Consider the following 15,198-nt stretch of genomic DNA (forward strand, 5'->3'; position numbering starts at 1 on the left):
CGAGCTGACATCGCATTTGTCTCTCGTGCTTTCACTGCGTGATGTGTGCAGTGTAACTGTTATGTCCCCAAGTTAGTTTTTGTCTTATATTTATATCATATTATGTTCTTATATTAGAATATCACATCAGAAAGAGTGCCGTTTTCCCGTGCACAATTCCAATTGTGATATTTATGTTATACAACAGTTAAATTAACAATAAGTTAACATTGAGTTACTTTTTAGACACAATATTGTCAATATTGTTTGTTTGCCCTTTATTTCGCCGACTATAATTTCAAAATGAAACCGTAGCACTGAGTCTCAATGCAACCGACAGCGATTATTTCTTGACTGAAATCCGCGTTTTGAACGAATCACTTGCTTCTTTCCCGAATGAATCAGCCGTTTGAACGAATCGGTTGAATGAATGACTCCCTCAACTCACTTAAGACAGTGATTTGCCGCTGCGGTTTCATATTTAAAGTACCCTTTAAATAAAATGTTAAAATTAGAAATCATATCATATTTAAATATTGAATATTGATTTAAAAATATATATCTCATAGCTTTATTTATGCAGTTGTAAATGGAGTGTAAATAAATTAATGCCACTTCTGATGCCGCTTCTGTCACCTCTGCACTGCAAAGATGGATTTTGATTGAATGATTTAATTTGACTGGTAACAGTGGTACTGTATGATTATTATATAATTAAGTATTATTGTATAATTACTGTATAATTTAATTTGAATGATAGTATTTGACATTAAAGGTGATGCATAACTCTAAATAAGTTTAGAAAAAATGTCCATATATAGGTGAAAATGCCCCTGAAAAAATCAATTTGAGGTGGCAAATATTGCCCCTTAATTAAAATATTGATTTCTGTCACTGCTGTGAACTGACCACTGCATAGAATATGAAAAATATGAATATCTTCGTGAGTCAGCTGTCAACAGACCTAAACCAGCCATGGCACCAGCACAAAAACACAATCAGTAAAATATCATCTAATTATTATCAACAAAACGTTGAAAATATCAATATATATTTTTGTCAATACTGCACAGCCCTAATGTACGGTATTAATTTTGATTTCTTCAGGTCTTAAAAAGGTCTTAAAAAGCCTTAAATTTGACTTTCAAAAGTGTGCAGGAACCCTGCTATAACTTGATGGTTGCAATTCGTAACCTCACCACTAGATGCCGCTAAAAATCACACACTGCACCTTTAAAATAGAAAAGATTACATAGTAATATTATGAGATATTATTACAGTTTTTACTTTATTTTTGGTCAAATAAATGCAGTCGTGGTAAGAAACTCCAACTTTTAAATGGTGTAGAATAGTATCTTTCTCTCTCTTTCTTATTCAGCAGTGAAATAAAAGAGCGAGAGTCACACATTCTGCAGAGATGTGTTCAACAACCGTTGAGTAACCTACAGTCACAGGAACAAACAAGTATTAAGCAACCTACACCCAAGCTTTCACAAGGTACGTTAACAAGAAATTATGCTCAATAAGTTATTCCTTTCTGCTTTTTACTTTACCTTCTTAATGGGAAATTTGCATTACATCATTTCAAGTATCTCTAATTTTCTCCCTGCAGAGATCTCTATTACCAAGAAGGATATGGCCACTTCTCCTGTGATTCCAGAAAGCTTCCGGACATCTGCTCTTCCCAAAATTCCTCCTCTTGGTCTTCCCAGGACTCCACAGGCCTCCAGGTGAGTTAAGGTGTCCCTCAGGGTTCTGTCTTTGGTCCACTTCTGTTTTCTATGCCATGGATTGGTTTCTTTATACACTCATCTAAGTCATCACAGACTGTCTAGGTCAGGGGTAGGCAAGTTCGGTCCTAGAGAGCCGCTGTCCTGCAGAATTTAGTTCCAACCCTAATCAAACACACCTGAACAAGCTAATCAATGTCTTCAGGATTACTAAGGCTATAGGCAGGAGAGGTTTTTTTCAGTGTTGGAGCCAAACTCTGCAGGACAGCGGCTCTCTAGGACCGAACTTGTCTACCCCTGGTCTAGGTCCTGCCCAGCTGTCCAACACAACCAATGTGTTTTTCCACACCCTTTCTGTATTTTTAGATGAGCAAAACATTTAATTTTGCCATTTGTGTGGCCACTCTGCCAATTTGGGATTCTGTAGAGAGGCTGCTGTTGCAATTTAAAGAAGGGGGGAAAACTCCTGGTGCTTGAGATAAGCCACTTTCAGGAAACTCAATGAAAAGAACCATACAAGTAAATACAATTTAACAAGTTCAATTCAAAAAGGAGTGAAAAGAGGGAAATGACAGCAATTTTGGCTCAACAGCACAGCAGGGGCCAAGCCCATGTATTAATTGTGTTTTTGGAGTCCCTGCCTTTGTGATAGAGCTTCTTAATGCAAGAATGTGAAAGAGGAGAAGGGGAGGGAGATTTGATATATGGGGAAATCCAAATAAAACAGGGAAAAAGGAAGAAGAAGTGAAGGAAGAGGAAAAAAAAGAGAAAGCTGGTCTGGGTCCAACGCAGTGCAAGGCCTGTTTGATGAGTTAAATGAAGATTTTTGCCGGCCAGCGCTGAGGCTGACAGGAGCCAAGCTGAGTCCCATTAGCTGGCGTAGCAGGGCCCAGCAGCAGGTGTAATTGAACCGAGTCTTCCAGCTCGGGCCGAGAATGCGCCGCCTCCCTCAGCTTAATGAGAAAGAGTGAGGCAGAGAATGAATCACTGACCGCTAGCGCGAGACACACTCTGGGATAGGGAAGGAAATTCATTACCGTTTTCTTTTAACGTAGAAAGGTAATTAATGTGACAGCATGTCTTTTTTCCCCTCCCCCAACCCTCACTGCGAGAGTATGAGCATGTCTCGTTTAACACGCCATCTCTGAAAAATGCAGATTATTTGTAAGTCGTTTGTTAGGCGTATATCTAGGAGAAAATGTACTGACTTCAAAAGTAATTGCCTTTTTTCTCCCTGTATTATATGTTATGGTGAATATTTTGCATTAATATGTTCCTTTCTGTCTCAGATGTTTCATTACCAAGCCAGAACTTTTACAGGGGCTGGGAAAATTAGGTTGCTTTTTGTGCATGATATTTGTGGGAGGCATACCAACAGAATGTCAGAACTGACAGGGAATTGAATACTTGCGTATGCTTAATATGTACAGTACTAGAGAACTTGATAAGGGCTAAATGCGAACTAAGACTAAGGCAGAGATGTGTCTCTTAATGAAGTCAAACTGTTGAATTTTAAGTGACCGTTCTGGATTCACCTTTCATTGTGATGTCAAATAGGATAAAATGTGATAAAATAGGCAATAAAATAGATCTTTAGTTAGACATTTCTCTAAGTACTGTCTATTGATTAAAGATTTTAGTTGAATAAATGTTATGCCAGTTAAGGTATCGCACTTGTCAATATTTACTGGGAAAAGCCTGTAGATTAAATTGCTCAAATGGTAATAACATCTTTACATAATTTAAAGGGAATTAAAATAAATGTATAAAAAATAAATGTAAATTATGTAAATAATGCATGGGAATAGAACATTACATTTCTGTACATCTGGCATGCAAGTCATATTCTGATTTAAAAGGACACACTTGCCTTTGCTAATCTTGACATGGTTAGAAGAGCATCATGGGAAACGCTAATGCTAAAAAGGTGCATAAACTCTAACAAGATGACCGTTTACCCTAACCAACACTATGGAAAGTATATATATATATAGACGATAAATATTTTATTGTATCCCACTGTCTGGAGGGTACTTTTGCATTATTCAAAACCAAACCTGATTTGAGGAAATCAATGATGCGAGTCGTTTATTTATTTATTTTTAAGAACCCAGAGATTGGATGCTGCCAGGACAACCTCAGGTCTGATGGGTCTGATGCCACAGGGATACTCTTTAGAAGAACTACCAAATGCCCCTGTCAGCCAGCAATGAATCAATAGACAAGCACTGTATTACTACGAGTTTGCTTAAAAGGAGAGAGATGCCCTGGGGATAAAAGTTTGGGTTAATGAAAATAATTATAGATTATCATAACATGATATCATATCATAACATTTCACTCTACCTGAAACAGGTAGTTTTCTTTGATTGTCAGTATCCTTCGGGTGTGTGAACCCAATTACTGATTCTTGCTTTATTACACACTTAGATTGGTCCTGCCTTTTAAATTGAGGGATTTTAAAGTTTTGCTAAGGCAAGTGTCACACTTACTATTTTTCATACTTTGTGGTAGGAATGTTGAACCCAATATATTAAACTTTGGCATGTTTGTTGTCCCACACCGTTTGTGGAAATTAGGGATGCACGATGATATCGGGACAACATCGGTATCGGCCGATAAAAGCTTAAAATGACCATCATCGGCATCGGCCGATATGAATATTTCTGCCGATGAGCCTTGATAGGGTGGGGTGTTTCCTATGCGCACGTGACGCGAACGAAGCATGAGCGCCAGCAACTTAAACTTCCAACTAGGGGTGTGCGTCTCACGGTTTTTGATCGTGGACGATTAAAATGTCTCCACGATCTGCTTTTGAAGAAAAATCATAGTATTGTGCATTCTATCAGTTCAATTCTGGCGCCTTCATCTCAACGTACTGTACAACGCGCCGTACATTCACATCACATCACATGTAAACGCAGAGGTAGAGTTACACTCACGGTCACGGGACACCGCAATTCACAAAAGTTCATTATTTGCATGTGCGTCAAAGTCTTGCTAGGTAAACATATCATTCACGTGCTGATGCGCTGTTCTAACATCCGCTTTTCTGAGCGCGTACACCCGACGCTCACAGGAACTAAAAGCCTGTCACAGCGCCTGCATACTGGACTAATCTTTCGAGTCTTATTGCGCTGATACTGTCAAATACACACACGGTTTACATAAACAAAGTTGGTTATGTCTAAAGTGAAAGCAAACAGAGAAAATCTGCTTGTCAAATGCGTGTATATTAGACGCGTCGCGTGCAGTTCTTAAAGAGACAGTAATAATATGCTGCCGCTTGTCCTTAAAGAGATAGGCCTACTGCACCCAGAAATAAAAATTCTGTCATTATTTACTCACTCTAATGTTGTTCCAAACCTGTATTCATTTCTTTCTTGTGCTTAAATATACTATGGAAGTCACTGAAGTACAGCAACTGTTTGGTTAGCCACATTCTTCCAAATAACTTTTATAATTTCAACAGAAGAAAGAAACTTGAGAGAGTAAATGATGACAATTTAAATTTTGGGGAGAACTATCTCGTTAATGTTAATAAAACAACAAAACACAGAGGAAATCACTCACTGCTCTTGACTGAGAACTTTAATAGAAGCTTTAATAAGCTTTTTTTGCACTTAATATATCGCACAAATATAAATTAATATAAAATACAAATTAATATAAAAAACACAAATATATCGGTATCGGCATCGGGCAAAATTAGTCTGAAAATATCGGCATATCGAATATCGGCCAAAATCCTATATCGTGCATCCCTAGTGGAAATGAATGATTGAGGAGACTTACTATTTTCATGGTGGGCGATAAAACTGTCGTAAAATTCCTTACATTGAAAAAGATCACATAGACTTTGTGGTTTGCTCTTTTAACTTAGTTGAACATATACACTCACCGGCCACTTTATTAGGTACACCTGTCCAACTGCTCGTTAACACTTAATTTCTAAGCAGCCAATCACATGGCGGCAACTCAGTGCATTTAGGCATGTAGACATGGTCAAGACAATCTCCTGCAGTTCAAACCGAGCATCAGTATGGGGAAGAAAGTTGATTTGAGTGACTTTGAACGTGGCATGATTGTTGGTGCCAGAAGGGCTGGTCTGAGTATTTCAGAAACTGCTAATCTACTGGGATTTTCACGCACAACCATCTCTAGGGTTTACAGAGAATGGTCCGAAAAAGAAAAAACATCCAGTGAGCGGCAGTTCTGTGGGCGGAAATGCCTTGTTGATGCCACAGGTCAGAGGAGAATGGCCAGACTGGTTCGAGCTGATAGAAGGGCAACAGTGACTGAAATAACCACTCGTTACAACCGAGGTATGCAGCAAAGCATTTGTGAAGCCACAACACGCACAACCTTGAGGCGGATGGGCTACAACAGCAGAAGACTCCACCGGGTACCACTCATCTCCACTACAAATAGGAAAAAGAGGCTACAATTTGCAAGAGCTCACCAAAATTGAACAGTTGAAGACTGGAAAAATGTTGCCTGGTCTGATGAGTCTCGATTTCTGTTGAGACATTCAGATGTTAGAGTCAGAATTTGGCGTAAACAGAATGAGAACATGGAACCATCATGCCTTGTTACCACTGTGCAGGCTGGTGGTGGTGGTGTAATGGTGTGGGGGATGTTTTCCTGGCACACTTTAGGCCCCTTAGTGCCAATTGGGCATCGTTTAAATGCCACGGCCTACCTGAGCATTGTTTCTGACCATGTCCATCCCTTTATGGCCACCATGTACCCATCCTCTGATGGCTACTTCCACCATGTCACAAAGCTCTAATCATTTCAAATTGGTTTCTTGAACATGACAATGAGTTCACTGTACTAAAATGGCCTCCACAGTCACCAGATCTCAACCCAATAGAGCATCTTTGGGATGTGGTGGAACGGGAGATTCGCATCATGGATGTGCAGCCGACAAATCTGCGGCAACTGTGTGATGCCATCATGTCAATATGGACCAAACTCCCTGAGGAATGCTTCCAGCACCTTGTTGAATCTATGCCACGAAGAATTGAGGCAGTTCTGAAGGCAAAAGGGGGTCCAACCCGTTACTAGCATGGGGTACCTAATAAAGTGGCCGGTGAGTGTATATATATATATATATATATTAGGGCCGGGACTCAATTAAAAAAATTCTAATTAATTAGAGGCTTTGTAATTAATTAATCGAAATTAATCGCATTTTAATTGCATAAATATATTCGACCTGAGAACAGTGAGAAGTAATTTTTTCACATGGATTTTACTATACCATTGAATAATGACTGAATACATAAGCTTAAGCAACAAAATATTGTTTATTTTTGTTCAACCAAGTCCAGCAGACCAGTGCAATTGTAACGTTGTTTTGCATTGAGGTGATACTTGAGGCTCGATGTGCTGCGGTGATATGCGAATTCCTTGTTGCATAGCTTGCACACAACCATGCTCTTATCAACGCTTCCATCCGTTTTTCCCATCCAAGGGGCCAACCAAAGCGGTCTCGTCACTCGTCAGCTTCTTCGTTCATGTTCACTGTGGTTTGTTAACGTAACAGACGTTCTCTGTCTGAAGTCATTAACGCTAGTTGGTGCTCCAGTATAATCGGCCCGCCAAAACTCATCCAGTGAGAAACGTTCCGCGGTGCAAAAATAAGTGTGATTAAAATGCGTAAAAAATGTTTTTTTTTGTGTAATTAATTAATCTTAATTAACGTGTTAAAGTCCCGGCTCTACTATATATATATATATATATATATAGATATATATATATATATACACTCACCTAAAGGATTATTAGGAACACCTGTTCAATTTCTCATTAATGCAATTATCTAATCAACCAATCACATGGCAGTTGCTTTAATGCATTTAGGGGTGTGGTCCTGGTCAAGACAATCTCCTGAACTCCAAACTGAATGTCAGAATGGGAAATAAAGGTGATTTAAGCAATTTTGAGCGTGGCATGGTTGTTGGTGCCAGACGGGCCGGTCTGAGTATTTCACAATCTGCTCAGTTACTGGGATTTAACGCACAACCATTTCTAGGGTTTACAAAGAATGGTGTGAAAAGGGAAAAACATCCAGTATGCGGCAGTTCTGTGGGCGAAAATGCCTTGTTGATGCTAGAGGTCAGAGGAGAATGGGCCGACTGATTCAAGCTGATAGAAGAGCAACTTTGACTGAAATAACCACTCGTTACAACCGAGGTATGCAGCAAAGCATTTGTGAAGCCACAACACGCACAACCTCGAGGCGGATGGGCTACAACAGCAGAAGACCCCACCGGGTACCACTCATCTCCACTACAAATAGGAAAAAGAGGCTACAAAATTGGACAGTTGAAGACTGGAAAAATGTTGCCTGGTCTGATGAGTCTTGATTTCTGTTGAGACCTTCAGATGGTAGAGTCAGAATTTGGCGTAAACAGAATGAAAAATGTTCAACTTTGGGTAAAACGCAGCGCTTATCACTGTAACTTTTTACCCAGCCGTCCAATCACAGTGGAGGAGGGGCGGGACTAATACCACACCGACCAACTGTCACAACATTCTTTCTGTACAACGACATCAACCAGCAGAGCAAACCGAACAAAATGGATGAAACATTTTTAGTATGAAACAAATTATCTGCGAAATCAGTTACAAGTAAACTGTGCTGCGGATATTCTGTATCATAGCACCGAAACGTCTCAACGGAAAAAACGCTGCGCTGCCAAAACGTTCTCCAGCGCCCACAGCAAGGCGTATTCAGCAGAGCGTCTAGCGTTTTCAGCTGGCTAAAAACACTTTGGTGGAGACACGGCCTTAGTGCCAATTGGGCATCGTTTAAATGCCACGGCCTACCTGAGCATTGTTTCTGACCATGTCCATCCCTTTATGGCCACCATGTACCCATCCTCTGATGGCTACTTCCAGCAGGATAATGCACCATGTCACAAAGCTCGAATCATTTCAAATTGGTTTCTTGAACATGACAATGAGTTCACTTCACTAAAATGGCCCCCACAGTCACCAGATCTCAACCCAATAGAGCATCTTTGGGATGTGGTGTAACGGGAGCTTCGTGCCCTGGATGTGCATCCCACAAATCTCCATCAACTGCAAGATGCTATCCTATCAATATGGGCCAACGTTTCTAAAGAATGCTTTCAGCACCTTGTTGAATCAATGCCACGTAGAATTAAGGCAGTTCTGAAGGCGAAAGGGGGTCAAACACAGTATTAGTATGGTGTTCCTAATAATCCTTTAGGTGAGTGTATATATTACTACTTAAATAAATTTATACCACCATGATGGTGTATTTTGCATTGCTAGCTCCACTCACATTTCCTTTTGAAAATATAAAAGTCTTGTTCGAGTTGATCTCGCTCAGAAGAGTGGACTGCACTGCAAGTGTCACAAAAGAGAGAAGGCGATGAATGAATTATGCGGTCAGACTGATAAAACTCAACAACTTCTGCAAGACTCGTCAAAACAATACACTTATCAAACCACGTCCTTCTTTCAAATTACCTTCACCTTTTCAAATTAACCTGTGCAGTGCAGACTTGGGCCATCTCTTGTAAACTCCTCTTCACTTTACAAGGGGAAAAAAAAAAAAAAAAAATTGTGTCATTAAAATTTTCAGGGCTGTTTTGATAGAGCTGAAGAAGTGAGAAATGTCAGTGCTCCTGCCCATGGCCTGTGCTTCTCCTCAGCTTACTACTGATTTGAAAGAAAATTGACATGCAGCTTTGTCAGTACTTTCTGTTTAGGATATTTATATTACTGTTTGGGTACAAATTTGTTTGGGCTCTCAGGCGTGACAGACATTTTTAATGAGAACAGTAAAATAACTGGAGTCAGAGGCAAAGGAAACTGATAAACTGTCTTTTGTTTGGAATTATTGAAGTAGAACCTGATTCTTTTTCAGTGTCTTTCATCCTCTCTCTGCATTTTACTCTCACACTGATGAGAGTAGGAGCTTGAGTTGATGAGTTAAACAGTAGAGATTCTAGTATATTGTTTATAATGTGTAAAAAATCCACCGCCGAGCAGAAAACTACAGCGTACTCTTCAAAAGAGAATTGCAAATGGCTGCTTGCAGTGAAGACAGCTTCGCTGATAATTAAGTCACTTCGATTATTATTTTTTTAATTATTAAAATTATATATATATATTTCATTAAAAAATATTATATAATATAAAATCATTTTTTTATTGTATTAGTTTTGTAGAATTTAAGATTTAGTATTTTATTTTATTTTTCCCTTCAATAATCTAGAGGGTTAAATACTGCTATTGTAGTGCTCAGCTCAACTTTTTTTCCCCCCAGGCATCTTGAACTCTGTTCCCAATGCCTAGCTGATCCGTTGAATGAACAGATAGCGTTCGAGATTAGCAAACCTCCTCTTAAGTGATATTAATGTCTCGTGGTCATTCGCCAGTGGACCTTGTGAAAAGCAATGAAAGCTTTTGGGTAAATATGACTGCCAAACACATTAGCATTCTCTCTGGCAATTTCCTCCTACCAACGCCCTAACATCCCCCTCCCCCGCCCAAACTACACCTACCCCTTCCCTTGTTATAGATTGTGACCGGCGGTAAGAAATGCATTATTCATATCGGCAATGTCGTCCGTTGATGGATGGCTGTTTGAGAGGCCTGTCCGTTAAATAAATCAACAAATAAAAATGCTAATTCTCACATTTCTAGAGGGAGCTTTGCCAAAGTCCCACCCCAACAGCCATCCACCCTTAGTGTAAGCTCTCTTTCTCTGTCTCTTTCCCTCTGATGCATATGTGCAAAAGAATTGTCGGATGGCAATCGATTGTCATTCGCCCAAAACGACAAAATGAGATTCCCGGATTGGACATGACTATCATTGTCATTGGAATGGATGTAAACGAAACCTAGAGTCAAGTTTCAGGCTTAAAAGCAAAAGAACATTAGGCAGCTTGATCCATTATGATGTCATTAAATATTTGTAGCAATTTTTTATTCTGAGTAAATATATGAAGTTGCATACTGACATTTAGTGAGCAGGTCTCTTTCTCAAACAGGCTTGTAACTGGCTGTGTAATCTCTAGCAAATGAAACATACCTGACAGATAAAGTGCAAAAGTTGTTTGCTTTTGTTAGTTATGATCATAATTCTTGTTACATAATATTTATTGCAAAGTAATTTCATTAAGAAATCTCCATTTATATAAAATAACAGCAACATCAATGAGAGTGCCCAAAAACATTCAGTGTAAAGTTGCAAGAGTGAAATGAAACATTCTTGATTATGTATGTATTACTGGAAAATGTTTTGACAGGTTAACAGTGCAAAAACAATGTAGGAGTCAACATTAACTGTTTTATGCTGTTGCTGATTCTGTGTTCAAGAATTGGAAATGTGCAATGTAGTTACTTCACTATGTTTGCATCCATGAGTATAATGAGGGTGGCCACGAAGATAAGCAGGGAAGACCTGCTCTTTTCCAAAACCTATTGAACCACCTACTTAGGCAGTATTTGAATTAATAATTTTGCAAAAGGTAAACCTAAATTCTTGTGTGCTATTTATTTCGTTTATTAGAGTACTATCATCGTTAGCTTAGCAACATGTTGTTATCACACCAGTCTTGTTAAAAATCATTTTTATTAATTGAAATAAAGCTGAAATAAAATATTGGATGAAAAACTTAAAGGGGTAATGAATTGAGACATCCAGTTTAGCTTGATCTTTTGACACGTAAGTTTCAAAACTCAAAACTTCCTTGTTAGTCCAAAAACAGCTTTTATTGAAAGCGAAACCAAAACCAAGCTCCGAAACCGACACTTTTCGGATTTTGTCACATTATGACATAATAGTTTGACGAAAGACCGCCTCTGCAGAATCAGATCAACGGCTACTTCTACATCATCTTTACACCCCTACTTCTACACCACTGGCGTGTTAGTGAGATGAGAAGGAGAGAAGAGAGATACAGGATCACTGGACTAAAAATAACATTACCTTCCAAAGGATCCTAATGCTAGGAAAGTGGTTATTTATCCTAATGCTAGGAAAGTGGTTAATTATTTCCAAATATGTGAATGTCTCAGCATTACTTGTTTGTTCGGTGCATTTCACTTTGAGTTCTTTGGTAAATCAGTCGCTATTTCAGCGCAGGCTTTGCAAACACTTTTACTGTAAGATATGAACCCGACAGTAATGCCACAACATGTAAGAAACCATGTTAATTCTAATGCTTTATCTGTGATCAGTGATTTCTAATATGTAACGATTCATGTACAGTCAGACATACTTTGTCTTCAGAATCATTTATTTCTTTTTATGTGTCAGTAAATCACGCCAGTGAGTAAATGGTGAACTTCACATTGCTTCTCTTAGTAGCATGAAAATGTGTTATTTAAATTTGATTTAAATTATATATAGAAAGCGATCAAAGAACCCCCCTTTTATAATCGCTGGAGCTGTCAATCACACAGGGTGAGTGTATATGTGACTGAAGGTGCGTTCATGCCATGTTGTAATTACGAGATTTCAACTTGTTAAAAGCTTTCACATCCTTGTAGAACTCGTAATTACAGCTTGTAAGATGGGAATTTTCTGAGAGCTCCTACTTGTAGCATGTGACCGCTGTATCACCTGACCTCTGTAGATTAATTTAGGCGTTGATAGTTTTGCCGTAGAAACTCATAATTTCCAGTCTAAGGACGTGAACAGCGTATAATAGAACGTCACGTGTTGTCATCTTGAGCACCTGCGCACCTGTTATGTGGACCCCTGGTTATAATCAATGAGGCTGTCTACACTGCACAATGAATCTCTTATTTAAATCGTGTTTGCACTGTTAGTTATGGTGAAAGCATTCACGAGAGTGCAGAAATAGTTGCAATGATGAGATCACTGCATTCATGCGCTCAACAGACATGACTGTCATCAGCTAGAATGCTCATCACTGCAACCTTTCATGCGACCGGAGTAAAGGTCCTTTCACACTGGACGCGATTTTGACGCACGAATAATTCGCGCAATAGTTTTATTTTTTGATCAGCTGTTTGTGTAATGAGTGCTTCCACACCGAACGCGAATGTTCTGCGGCGAAAAAACGAGTTTTATCTTTTTCGCTTCGATGTCGATTTTTTTTTACTTTTGCGGCGACAGAAAAGGCTTCAGCCAATCACATACAGGGAAACAAAGGCAAAGCTTGTTGACGCTTTGGCTGCTCTGACGTAGCAGCATTATGTGCGAGAGAAGTCACAACATGAAGTAAACTAAAAACAAGCAATACATTGAAACTAGAAACCTTTTATAATGACAGCATTTTTATATTGCCTATTCCGCATCTCAACGCACGCATACCCTATCATTTATGACATGACGGTGTTTCTTACCAGCAAGAACGAGGCATGGGATAAAATAGCTGGGATAGTTGGTGTCTCCGGCGAGTTGATGAAGTGCGTGCTGATGATTTATAATATTTTTGACTAGGAGGGAAATAATTGATTTGAAATATTTTCAACATTCATGGTTGTGTGTTTCATATTTTTTTTGCAATATGAACGCGAATGTTCTGTGTATAGGCCACACACCAGAGCATGTGCGTAAATAAAGCGTAGCGGGGTGACGCTTAAATAGGCCTATAAGTTAAAAAACTCAAACAAAACATACGTTTCATATATACGTTTAAATAATATAATGCTATTTTTTTCATTTCATCTATGTTGATGATCTATATGAAAAGGGAACCGCATGAGATGAGTATAAGGATCATAAGATGCCCAATATATCGAAAACATTTGGAATGGGTCAGACATAATTTTGACCACTTATTAAGTTTTGTTTTGTAGAAAGCCTTTCTTTAAAGTGAATTTCGTTTTGTATAAATTGTATCTTAATTTTAATCAATGTTTCATCAACAAATTCCCTGGATTAATAGGAATAAGAAGCAAATATAGTAGACAATATAATTAGGACACGGAGGACACTTTATTAATAAACAATTCAAATGTTTAATGCATAATCCTTACTTTGGCCGGTTCTTTGTGGCAAAGTTTTAGCTACTTTACAAGATTATACTCCCCTTCAGACTCTCTGTTCTTTAAGATTGGGTGCACACAAAACCTTCTTTTCTGTCTTTATAAAGAAAACGAAAAGCTCGTATTCACTGGATGATGATGATGATGAAGTGTCCGTGTTTTCTCAGCTGTCGGCGCGAAAGTTTTGGAATGTTGAAGCTCTGAACGTCGCAAATTCGCATCGCGTCTGATGCAAATGGTTTTGACGCGAACTATTCGCACGCGAACTATTCGCTTTTCCGTTACGCTTTTTCGTTACGCGTCCGGTGTGAAAGGGCCTTAATGCCATAATCATGATTAGTTAATCTCGAGAGAGTTCCACATGCAATACTTATTTTATATGCAAATTTGTTAGCCAATCACATTGAAGTCTCACAGCAGACACGCCCCTTCCAACGGAGTGTTCAAATTAGAGGGCTAAAATCAGGGTAGAAAATGGCCTTTTATTTCTAAATGATGATAAATACTAAATACAGTACAAATAACGCTACATCAAACTTTTTTTGTAGTATGCAGATTAGTCCCTTATGAAGAATCTCTCATATAGGCAGTAAACAGCAAGCTATAGTTTTTTTCTGATGGCAGTAGGCAGAACAGCCAGTATAGTGCCGCATATGTAGGTTTGTTTATGGTGAATGGTCGACGCTGCCTCCAGAGTCCAGGGTCAGAGCTGTATCAGTGGTTAACAAACTGCAGTGGGTCCAGGTGGTCTGTCTAAGCACCGGCTTCTCAGAGGCCTTCGTAAAGTGTGAAGTGAGATCAACTGGCCTGTAGTCCTCAGGGATCCCGGGGGTTTCCGATCTTTGGCAGCAGAACAATGCAGGATGTCTTCCAGAGCTAGGGCACCTTCATCAGTCCCAGCATGAGGAACAGTTGCTCAGGAACCCCACTGAGCTTGCTGTGTGAACATGTGTTCAACACTCTGGGGATCAATCCGTCAGCCTCAAAACTTATCTTTACCTGTGCAGAGATTCACCAGTTTGCTCAGTCCTCACCTGGTCAACTGAAATAGACATTTGAAGGGTGGGAGGAGTAGGTATAATTTTAGGTTTTAAAGGCATAGTTCACCTGAAAGTAAAGAGTCTATAAATCATTTATTCACTGATGTTGTTTCAAACCCTTAATATTTGAGATAGTCTTTCAGCAAATTTTTTAATATTCCATGTAAAAAGTTTTGTGACAAAGAAGCACCGTAAAGGTGCTGTCACATTTATTGTTGTTTGGTAAATTCTCATGGGCGAAATCCAGTTATTTCAATAAGAATGCAAGGATTTTCCTATGTAGATTTCGCAATTGATTCAAGTTGGCCACAGTTGACTTTACAGGAAGCTGTTTGGTTTCAAAGTGAATTCTGTGAGTCGTGCATCATACATCACTACATTTTTGTCAATGTACCTTTTTTCCCTGTGAAATTTGACAGAAATTTCATTAATGTGACTGCACC

At 39.0% G+C, this 15,198-nt stretch overlaps 1 protein-coding gene across 2 annotated transcripts in view; it reads left to right on the forward strand.

The window, feature by feature from the left end:
- The window catches only part of kiaa1328 (KIAA1328 ortholog), a 37,521-nt gene that overhangs the window by 19,793 nt on the left and 2,530 nt on the right, over positions 1-15,198 (forward strand). For both annotated transcript variants that reach the window (XM_056258403.1, XM_056258404.1), the window contains exons 9-10: positions 1,358-1,476; positions 1,592-1,709. In XM_056258403.1, coding sequence (XP_056114378.1) covers positions 1,358-1,476; positions 1,592-1,709 — 237 coding nt within the window. The remainder of the gene's footprint in view (positions 1-1,357; positions 1,477-1,591; positions 1,710-15,198) is intronic.

This window comes from Rhinichthys klamathensis, unplaced genomic scaffold (genome assembly GCF_029890125.1).
Source record: "Rhinichthys klamathensis goyatoka isolate OS25496 unplaced genomic scaffold, OSU_Roscu_1.1 h1tg000150l_1, whole genome shotgun sequence".
In the NCBI taxonomy this organism is placed as follows: Eukaryota; Metazoa; Chordata; class Actinopteri; order Cypriniformes; family Leuciscidae; genus Rhinichthys; species Rhinichthys klamathensis.